General features: G+C 37.2%; 1 protein-coding gene across 5 annotated transcripts; it reads right to left on the bottom strand.

Moving 5' to 3' along the window:
* Positions 1-581: 581 nt before the first annotated feature.
* Positions 582-10265, bottom strand: LOC132039122 (PH, RCC1 and FYVE domains-containing protein 1). Of its 5 annotated transcripts, XM_059429666.1 has the most exons (9): positions 9955-10261; positions 8602-8688; positions 7311-7400; positions 7129-7203; positions 6805-6999; positions 3960-6041; positions 2068-2214; positions 1540-1922; positions 582-891 (listed from the first exon to the last, which is right to left on the bottom strand). In XM_059429666.1, exons 1-9 carry the CDS (start codon positions 10003-10005, stop codon positions 771-773), a joined length of 3231 nt encoding a protein of 1076 aa, XP_059285649.1. In that variant the 5' UTR covers positions 10006-10261; the 3' UTR covers positions 582-770. The 5 variants fall into 5 exon arrangements, with proteins under 5 accessions (XP_059285649.1, XP_059285659.1, XP_059285655.1 ...); XM_059429676.1 differs by lacking the exon at positions 9955-10261 and having other exon boundaries at positions 7304-7400; positions 8602-8619; XM_059429672.1 differs by lacking the exons at positions 8602-8688; positions 9955-10261 and adding an exon at positions 8255-8552.
* Between the last annotated feature and the right edge of the window lie 1006 nt (positions 10266-11271).

Below are 11271 nucleotides of genomic sequence, written 5' to 3' on the forward strand. Positions count from 1 at the left end.
CTGTTTGTCGGAGAAAATCTGGTAAAGACACGAACATAGCAAACGTTGGCGAGGAAGGGGGAGGGATTAAGCAGCGGCGTTGTGGTGGTGTGGCGTCACTGGTGGTTGTGATTTCGCCGTCGCTGGTGGCATTGTGGTGTTGTTATGGTGTTGGGGGTTGTGGTTCATCATGGGTTTTGTGCTGCTACTCCGATTCACGGGGGCTAGAAACTCCTCGCCGGAGCAGCGAAAGGGACAAAGGGGGGTGGTGTTGTTGCGGCGTGAAGGAGGTGAGAACGGAGGGCGGCGATGTGGTTGTTGATTGGAGGTGTAGTTTATTGTGGCGGCTTCCGTCCCGAGAACAACTCTGGCGGCGGCAAACAACGAAAAACAGAGAGGGGGTTGCTGGTTTGGAGCGTCGCCGGAGCTCCAGTGAGCGTCGGCGGCAAGCTCGGACAAAGAGGATCGAGAGAGAGAGAGAGAGAGAGAGAGAGGGGACGCTCGGAGCAGTGAGGTCGTGGGTCATTTTTTGAAAGATTTAGCAAAATGGGTCAATTTTGGTAGCATTGCCACCCTAATTGACATAGGGTGTAATTATCTCATAATAAATAGCAACCTTATATGGAATGAATGTAGTAATTATCTATGATAGTCCTTCCATATTCCATTGGCAACACAAAATTGCACTTTCCCCTCACATGTTAAGCACATTAAGTGATTAAACACCTTCTCTAACATTGAACCACTATTGTAATCATGTTCAATTTACATTGGGAAGAAAAAGGAAACTGCTACTTCTTCAGCGAACCATGGTTCAGATTTTCATATCCTTCAACATCATACTTCTTGTAGACAGAAAGCTGGTTTTCTTCCCACCACTTCTTCGCTTCCTTCTCAGTAAACTTCTTCCTACTGCAAAATTCAACCAAAATGCATTTGGTAAGCAGTTTAACATATTAACAAAGGATGCTGATCATTGACATAATTATGACACAAGGAAGGTGGATCAAGAATTAATTAAGTCAATAGATCTCCTTTGGTCAAGAGGTGACTTTAAAGTGATAGAGGTTTTAACCAGAAGACTTAATAAGAGCTAGCAGGGGTGAAAAGAAAGTCGGGATAAAGCAAAAACATCTTTATTGGATTGAATGCGCTTTTGTGATCAATGGCAGAAAAGAGTTAATGTGGATGCAGAGTGTGTGTGTATAGAGTTCAAGCTTAGGACAGTAGGTGTATCCGCACTCGCTGCTAAAATACTGTATTTGCCCTTGCACAAGCGTTAGTTCCCTCAACTAGCAAAACACAATTAAACCAGAGAAACGAATGCTCGGAGTTTTGAGTTCAATTTCAATTATTATGGTATTATTTACAATGAGAAGGAAAAGGAGATCATAACTGGTAATATTCTTACAGCATTATGATTAGCTTAACTTTCATGTCTAACATTTAAAATCATGAGGGAACCCTTCCTTCCAATGTGTTAGCCAATATCTTTGTTCAAACCAGAAATGCAGTAAAGGTGGAAAATTTTCATCATAAAACTTAAGAAAGGAAATATACCTGAACCTGACTCGCTTGAGTCCCTTCTTTCCACTTGGCAGCACTGTCAATGTAATGAAGACACCATGCTGATAGACTTCCACCCACTCAACTTTTGATGTTCTGAGCCCAGCTTCCCCATGATCAGCAGATTCTTCTGCTGATCTGGACTGCACATTGTTTTCTTTGTTATAGAAGGATCTTAAAGTACTGGAGAATACAATCGGAGAACCACATAGGCTATACATGTTTCTCTCTTCTGCGTTTGCAATAGGCGCACACGCAGGCTCAACAATTTGGTGGTTTTGGCTATCTGAATATGTTGATGTAGAGTGCAGTACATTTGCAAAAGCTTGAACATTAGTTTCTGTTCCAGCAAAAAAGCTTTCTGACATTGCCTGAAGCTGCAATTAGCATTAACAAGTTTCAGAAAAAAGATGAGGCATCCCACCGATGAATTGCTGTCAGAATCACTTCTTTTTTTTAAAGTTTTGTGTCACTGGGTAATAGACTGATGCATATTATGGAATAGACTCACAGAATAGTTACCCTTGATGTCAAAGCTTTTATAACGTCTTTGGCTGCTTTACTCTTGGAAGCTTCCTCTTTAGCCACTGCCCAGGCTTCTTCAACTTTTTGTTCACTCTCTTGAATTTTCTCTTTTCTTGTTTCACATAATCTTTTAAGACTTTCAACCTACAGTAATCAAACATTATATGAAAAGAGAAACATCATATTTCCATCTAATTAGCTTGACAGGAGAAGCAATCTTCTGCTTATCTAAAGTTCTTAGGGGTCGTTTGGTACGAAGGATAAACATAAATAGTCCTGGGATAAGAATTTAACAATTCCTTATCCCTTGTTTGGTTAGTAATCATGGGAATTGTTATCCCAGGAGTAAAAAGGAGTAAAAATAGTGCTGGGATAACTTATACCTGCCACAGGGTGGAATAAGTTATCCCAGGATAAGTTATCCCGGGATAAGGAAGAAACCTCTTCTTTTTAGAAATTATCCAATGTATAATACTTTTAGTCCAACATACCAAACAGTCAATAAAAAATAACTCCAGAATAACTAATCCCAGCATAACTTATGCTAGCGTAATTTATTTTTGAACCAAACGACCCCTTATAGTAGAATGCTAACACACTTAATGACACAAAAAATGCAGTGTCCGTGGAAAAAGAAACATACATGCGAAAAGCATACATATTGAGAAAAGATATAAAAGAATTTGCCTTTTCATCAATTTTCTTCCCCTCTCATAATTTCCCTTCAGCGTATCATCGACTTAAATCATGTAAAAACTAAAAACATGCTGTGGCAGCACGTATGCACCATAATTTAGTGCACTATTTCTTCTTGGAAGTTATGGTCTTGAGAAGAGAAACTCTACTCCACACACAAAATGTATTAATACTTCCTCAGATAGAACTTTGCTTCGAGGAATGAATGCTAGTAGAAGATAACATAGTTCTTTGCTAAAAATAGAGCTGAAACAACTGTAGCACCGCTCGAATATACAGTTTAGCAAACTGCTGACTACAAAGTGTGGCTCTGCAATTTGCTAATTAATCAAGAATGAGGTTCTTTTAGAGACCAATGATTTTCTTGATAAACTATAGCCTATGATCATCCTTCCTATATCCGTTGCTACATATTGACTCAATGTATTCATCTATTACACAAGCGGGAGCATCAGTTGACTAAACACAAGAATTGCACTATATGAGTTTCTTACGAGTGCTCAAGTGGAATAACAACATTAAAAAAGGAACACTTTTTACTCTCCTATTGGCGTGTTCTGGTATATGGAAATCAAGAACGTAGACAATTGGCAAAAGCTTGTCTATTCAAAGATCTATACCTACTAAAGAATGATACACTGCGGAAGCTAATTGACCAACAAACAGCTATTTTTCTAGTATCTATGAGATTGTAATTGTGTGGAGAAACAAATTTTTTTGGGGGAAAAACACAGACAAAATATTATCAGCCAAGTGTTACAAACTAACACGTTAAGTAAAAGCTTATTGCATCGAACTTAGCCAACACTGACACATCAAGGTTATTTGGATATACTCCATAATCTTTTGGCCAAGATTTTGCTTACGTATGATCTTTATGGCCTTACTTTAGGGATCAATGATTAAGCAAAAACTACCTGATTTTTTTCTGACAATGTTTGATAAAAGCCATTTGCAAATCAGGATTTCTCACACAGCATAATGTAAGAGATAATCACGAAGCAAAATATCCGAGCAAATTGAGAAAATTGGCAGGGTAAGAACCTCTGTTAAACGTGAATCTCGCAAACTATGTGAAATAAACATATTGGCAAAGAAACATTTATGAACGGAGAGAGAGACGTGCATCAACACTTAACAGTAATTATAAGCAATTGAATCATGATGTAAAAAAACTGGATATTAGAAATTACCTGAGTTCTTAGCTTGCAAACTTCATCACGCAGGATCTTGTCTGATTCTAACGAGTCTTCCTCCTTAGTTAGACCTGTAGAGGGGACAATTTTTGATTCTACGGGAATCTGCCGCAAATAAATTGGAGAAGCTGAAGCCAGCGAATTCCTCGCATGAGGATTTTGGGTTTTCATATGTCCTCCATAGTCTCTTCTAAAGATTTCAGGACAAGGAACTTGGCCCCATCTTGGAAAACCATCCAGCAAGGACGTAACAGGATCAGAGAACTGTCTACTTCCCCCTAGACTGTTGACAGCCCTCCTGTCAAAGCATTGATTGTTCTCACTTAGATACTTTTTTGTTGACATCATTCGACTTGATGTAGTATTTGCCTCTTCACGCTCTACTTTCTCGCGAGTAAATGCCTTTTGGGTAATCGGTAAGGGTCTTGGACTATGATTTTCAAGCTTGGATGGCCTGCTTGACCGAGCAATCCTCTGAAGTAGGTAAAAACATGGATCACATACCCGAAAAGCTTTAGTCTTGTCAGGGGCCAGAGAGGCGTTTGTGATTTTCTTGCTGCAGCATGTGCGGCAGAAGAGAAGGCCACAATTGTAACAGTTTTGCTTCTTCTTTGTAATTCCAAAAGACATGCTACATCCTTTGCAAGCTGATTGATCAGTACTAGATGCAGATTTGTGCAAACATATTGCTGCTGTATTACTTGACCCACAAGCAATATGTTCCACCTGCCTGTCTCTCAGTGCCTCAACTAAAGTTGGCCAATTTCTATCTTTTGTATCACCTAATCCTAACTGTCCATTTGCACCTTTCCCCCATGTGTAAACACTTCCCCTTGATGTTAGCACAGCCACATGATACGATCCCGAGGATATCTCTGTAATAAACTCCTCTCTCAGTTTTCCTTGCACAAGCACTAATGATTTGTCTTTGGCTTCTGGACTGCCTAGTTGTCCATGCATTGCACTTCCCATCGTATAAACTTTTCCGGTGCTAGACAGCGCAATGGTTAGGGTGCTTGCACAGGAAACTTGAACGAAATCATGATCAACAAGTTTTGCCACACAGGTCGGCAAAAGCGTTCTCTCCTCACCAGGATGACCAAGCATTCCTTTATCTCCGTCACCCCATGTAAACAGCTTCCCACCTGGATTGTTAAATTTAAGACGATCAACAATGATTTCCACTACAGCAGCTGTATGCCATGGCCCACATGCAACACATTTGACCCACAAACCTCTAAGCGACTCAACTTCTTTGGGCTTAGCAACACTTTGGAGATTTCCATGACCAAGAACCCCAAAAGTTCCATCTCCATAAGTAAATAATTTTCCAGATGTTGATACAATCGCTGTGTGCCATTCTGCACAAGCAACATAAGATATTTTTACACCATCCAAAGAACCACATATTCTGTTTGGTAGCCAATGGCTTCTCTTCTTTTCTTCGCCTGCTGACTCAGCACCAAAAGAGTTGTCACCCCATGTGTACAATTCACCAGATAAGGTTAGGGCACATGTTTGATATTCCCCACAAGTGACAGATTTTACGCGAACCCCGTTAAGGGAGTCAACCAGTTTCGGTCGTGCAGTGTCCATATCGAGTTTATGCCCTAGCCGTCCATTCTTTCCTTCACCCCAGCAAAAAACTTCGCCCTGTTTGGTGACTAAGGAAGCATGACTTCTACCAATGGATATTGCTTGTACATCAAGCATCACAGTGGACTCGAGAAGTTTGGGTGACAAAGCATCCAACTTTACTTCCCCATCCCCTAAGGACCCCCCTTCTGCTCCTTCTCCCCAGATAAAAACATCCCTCAGTACATTTTTTCCAAATGGTCTTGACTCATAACTGGATGGCAAATGTGGAACAGTTTGGATTTCAGTCCCAGCACAAGATGCTCTCTCCTGGCTTAAGTCATCTGGTTCAAAATATGACGAACATGATGTAACATTATCGATTACATGGTGCACACTTGATAGACTAGATTCCGAGAAGAAGCTTTCAGAAGAACATGATAAGCCATCAGTGAAACACCTTTCTGAAAATGACTGAGTGGGACTCCCCGCTGAGCTGCGAACCTTGATGAAATAAGTATATAACATTTTTAGATTAATGGAAAATTAAGGATGTATTTTTTTATAATTTTCTCTCAGATAGGAAAGAATGTATTTATTACATTTCTTACAATACATAGTCACAGAAGGACAGAAAATATAAGAAAGACAGTTCTAGAGAAATGAAAGATCGAAATGCAAGTTTCTTTTTTAGATCGCCGAACTCGCAAAAGAAAAGTAACTGATATCAAAGTACAGGAACAACAGCAACATTTAAACACAATGTAGAATATGACACCGAACCACATTACGGAGAAGCACAAATGAGTAGTGATTAAAGATTTCATACGGATTATGAAAGATTTTACTTAATCAATTACATACTACAATTCTCGAGATTGACCATTGTCTATAAAAAAAATCTTTCTTTCTCTCTTATTATTTCAGCCATTTAATATCCCCAGCAATGTATATTTTTCTGTTTGTCCTTCACAGGTTTTCGAACAGACTTGTTAGTTGTTACAAATTCAGCGCAAAGTCCACCATTTCACTCAAGGAACATCTTCTAGATTGTGCACTGGAACTAATGGAATCGAAATCCATTCACGTAAGCCAAGCGATAAAGCTACTAAAGCAATATCAATCCTAGTTTCCAGACAAGATCAAAATTGTAGGACATTCTGAAGGTTGACGAAAATTGCACGCAGGAAAAAACAACGGTTACTTAATCAGTTAATCACCAGGTTAAGCATTGAGAACTTAATAAAACAAAGACAGATTCAAGAACCTGAGAAGGTCTGATTGTCTTTGATGAAAGTCCAAGATTCTGTTTCCTCCGCATATAACCAGCTGGACTACTGATGCAACTGTGTGCGCCTCTTTTGCTTTTCAGGGGGTCCACCATTCTATGATGGTGAGTCCTGGATATTACAGCTCTCAAGCCTACAAACCAAGTCTCAGCCTGCATTTTGTCCTTGCAGATCTGAAAATGAAATATAAAAAGAAAAGAAGCAACAAATTTTAGCAAAAGGATAAACAGCACTACAAATCACGCATGCTTGTACTGTTGTACAACATCCTTCAATTAAACTAGAAGTAATGGACAATTTACCAGATCAAGAGTACGCTCGCCATTTCCATATATAAGTGATATACACTGACTTTCCATTTCAGGTTGAAGAATTACCTTAATAGAAAACAAAAAATTCACGTCAAATAAAAGGAAATTTCACAGTTTAAGAAATTTGAGACAATGTCATGTATATTCATATGTAAGGTAGCCTCACTGCTTACAGTACTTTGGCCGCGGATGATATTTGTGATTGAACTTAACTTCAGTTGGTTTTCCTTCTCACCGGAGTACCAAATCAAAAACTTTTCATCCTGGAACAAAGAAAAAACCATATACTTATACCAACAATAATTGAAACATCAAATGGAAATGGTTCGGCCTGAGATGTGGTGATACAGGTCTAACCTGCTTTAGATGAAAATAAGAGTTCAGAAGGACAAACACACATTTGATTTCCTCGGCGGTCCATCTCAAATTGGACATAGAGACACAGCTTAGTCTTTGGAAGAACATATTAACCTTTATTTAAGATCAAGCACCAAGGGTTTACATTTTCATACTTTTCAACCTCTCCATGAAATGCAGATGCCTAGACTACAAAGCAGAAGAGGTTTAAGAGAGAAGAACTTGGTATTGACTCCATTTGTTAATTATAAAACCCTTACTTGTTTGATGGAAAGCAACAATCATCAACACTATATCAAGCTAAGAATGCAACCCATAACATTAATTTCAACACTATTTATGCTAAAACATCCACAGTGATATGTTTTGGCTTTTGACTACAAAATAGTTCCACGTTTCTCCACATATCCCAAATAAATCTTTGCTTTTTTATCCGAAGAACAGACATAGACAAGAGAAAGACGATATGTAATAAAAGAGGTAAAATTTGTTCGGCTACATGCGAAGGACAGAGATTGAAAGTTTGGGATACAAGAGAGAGAATATATCATCTTGCATGTCTGATTAATAATTAGGAGCTTGAATCATAGTTTAGTGCACAATTTCTATCCAAGAGGCAGTTTCACATGCAGATAATAACACTTCCAGTAAGGAGGGCCTTTGCCAGTCTCATTTTAATTCAACGTCAAAACAATTTGAGTATTAATAGTTTATGCCAAAAAGAAGAATTAATAGAGGTCTATATAGAATTCAAATATACAAGGGTTTACGGTCTTTGTAGTTCTCTAGTTGGAGAAGATCATCAATTCTTCACAATCAAGATCAAAGTAATAGGAGATTCAGCAGAAGGTATAATTTGGTTCAGCTCTTACTTAAACTTATCACAAGAATAGGACTCTCAATTGGGCTGTGCACAAGTGAATGCAAAGCCATACGTTACAGCGAAAACTAGAGTAATCAATTGTTTCTCCTTTTCTGACAATGACAATAATAGGTTATTCAGTAATGTCAGCCAACATAAAATTCCAGTCATTATATTACTCCATATTTGTTATGACAATTTTACTTGGTTAAAAGGCAATGAGATATGTTTGGTTAAAACTTTACCGCAGATAACCTCAGAGGGTAGAATTTGGGCTTTCCTCTTCTGCCATACTTCAAAAGATGTGCCCCCTTCTTCAATGAAACTATTGCCTGAAAAAGGGTAAAAAATGTTAGTAGAATAAAAATTTCTACTACTTGAAAAATCGTACCAATAGCAACATGACCCTAGAGAGACAACAAATGAAGGGGTGACATCAGAAAAAACATATGAAGGGGTGACATCAGAAAAAACATAGTTTCTTGCTATACAATTACCAAGAGATTAACAAAAAAAATGTTAAACCTGCAATTTAATCATATGCTGATAGAAGACTCATGAGACAATAACAACAACAAGAACAACTATGCCTAAGTCCCAAACAAATTGGGGTCAGTTATATGAGACAATCATCAAGGAAGATAATATTGGTGAGCTAACTTAAGCTAGAAGAAGATTAAGGGTGTAGGTGAATGACCAAATTAGAGGATATAAATTTTTTTCAAGAAACTAAAATTAAAACTTTTGACCAACTGTAAAGTGAGGGCACATGTTGTGCTTCAAAATCCCGGAGTTTGGACATTGCTACTGCTTTTCCAAAATGTCATAGAATTTTCTTTTGATCAGATCATTAAGCTTTCTATTTGTCTCAAGCCAACAAGAACATATGCATACTTGATACTTCCATCAAAGTTTTCACCATAACTCTCTGCAAGTTCTGTTATACTATGGTATGTATCAGCCCTCTAGACCTATATTATGCTTTCTCTTTTTTTATTTTTTTTATTTCCACTGTGTGGGTGTCATACCTACATTGGATCGATTTAATCGGATTCACGTGCGTAGGCAAATTTAAGGAAAGCGGCGCACTGCTCAAGGATTTTTCCATACCCATGATTTGGACCCAAGACCTTTGATTAAGCAGCCCCATCCGCTGGACCACATCCTTTGGTGTGGTATATTATGCTATAAAATCGTGAAAAGAAGTCTAAGGCAATCAACTTAAGGCCTGATGTACTAAAGACCAGAAAAGATTCTAGGAGGAACAGATACTTTAAAACAAATAGTAGATAATACAAATAAAAGAATGACACAGACACATTATTGCTTCCTCATGGAACAATATAACAGCTCTGAGTACCTTGATCACACAAGTGAGCTTATAAAAAATATGACCCTTTTTCCCTTGTTAGTTAACATTACTAAAACTAAATTGCCCAGATAATCATTTGCTAAGGCCAACAAAAAGAATAAAAGAAGGGAATACAGCAAATATCAAGAACCAGGCCCGAAAAAAAAAAGTTACTACTTGACAGAAGAATTAAAACTGAAGAAATCAAAGCAAGAAAAGAAGGAAAAAGATTCAAAACTGAAATAACCTGTTCAATAGCTCGATCAAAAGGAACAATGGTCAAGTGTTCTTCACCCATTATCCCCAAGAATCACATGTAAGTAAAAAAAAAAAAACACAAGAATGTGAAACAACTGACAGATGAAGCAGCGGAAGTGGACTTTAGTTTAGTGTCCTCAGTACAAAACCTTAAAGAACATAAATGTATTTAGGACTAAGAATTCTGGGAAGACCCAAACAATCCTAAGTAAATTTCTAGTGGAAAGAATTTAAAAGGCTTAAGTAGTAGTTGAAACAAGTGTGCCAAATTGATATGAAATGAACAAGACTAAGAGAGAGAGAGAGAGAGAGGAATGAAAATGACTTTTCTTTAGACTCATTGATGTGATACTACAATGAAGGATCAAAGTCATCAACCAACTTCTTTTTTTTATTGTTTTTGGGGTTTCTTTATGTTTATTTTTATTTAATATTCACTGTTAAGTGATTCTATTCTTCCATGATGACTCTTCCTTCTCTTGGGGCTTCGTGCATATACACAGAGGGAAATAAAAATAAGAAATGGTTTCTGAACTAATCAAGTTGCACGTGTGTAAAGTACGGACCTTATAAATTCCATAAATAAATGCACTTTTAGTCGATGATTAAGTTCTTTTTCTTCTTTTCCTGTGACATTTTGCGATTGGAGACCCAAACAAGTTGTTTAGAAGGTACAAATGTCAGCAGTTGATATATATTTACTACAGTAATAAAAAATGGACATTAACAATAATTTTTTTATAAAACAAGTGCATATAGAGTTCAAAAATATTTATCAACCCTTGATGATGTTTACACGAAATTAAATAATTTAATACATAGCGTCAAAAATTTAAAGATACAGTTAATTTGATCATAGCTATATAATAATTACATAGAAAAACATATACGTATCTTGTATGAATCAAAGATTTGTCTACCTTTCATATCATGCAAAATTTTTAATTTTATTATAATTACTCCAAAAACTGCACTCTCATTATTTTGCTTTTTTTCCCCTCCTTTTTTTAAGACATAATAAAAGAACCTAATTAACTCTTTGGTTTCGTAGGAAATATTTTGTTCCTATATTTGGTTTCCTTCAACAATATGAAAGCACGTATGCCTTTAATGAATGTTGAAGAAATTAGACTTTTGACAATACTTAAAGCAATTTATATGTCCATGATTGGATATTTCTAACTAAGGTTCAGTTGATTTGTTTTTTTCCTTCTGGAAAACCGTAAAGTATGGCCTAATTTTAGTTATTGCTTGTAAATAGGGGTTGATATCTCTTCACATAAGCATTTTTATTGCTTTCAAGTTC

The sequence above is a fragment of the Lycium ferocissimum genome, chromosome 2, assembly GCF_029784015.1.
Source record: "Lycium ferocissimum isolate CSIRO_LF1 chromosome 2, AGI_CSIRO_Lferr_CH_V1, whole genome shotgun sequence".
Lineage (NCBI taxonomy): Eukaryota > Viridiplantae > Streptophyta > Magnoliopsida > Solanales > Solanaceae > Lycium > Lycium ferocissimum.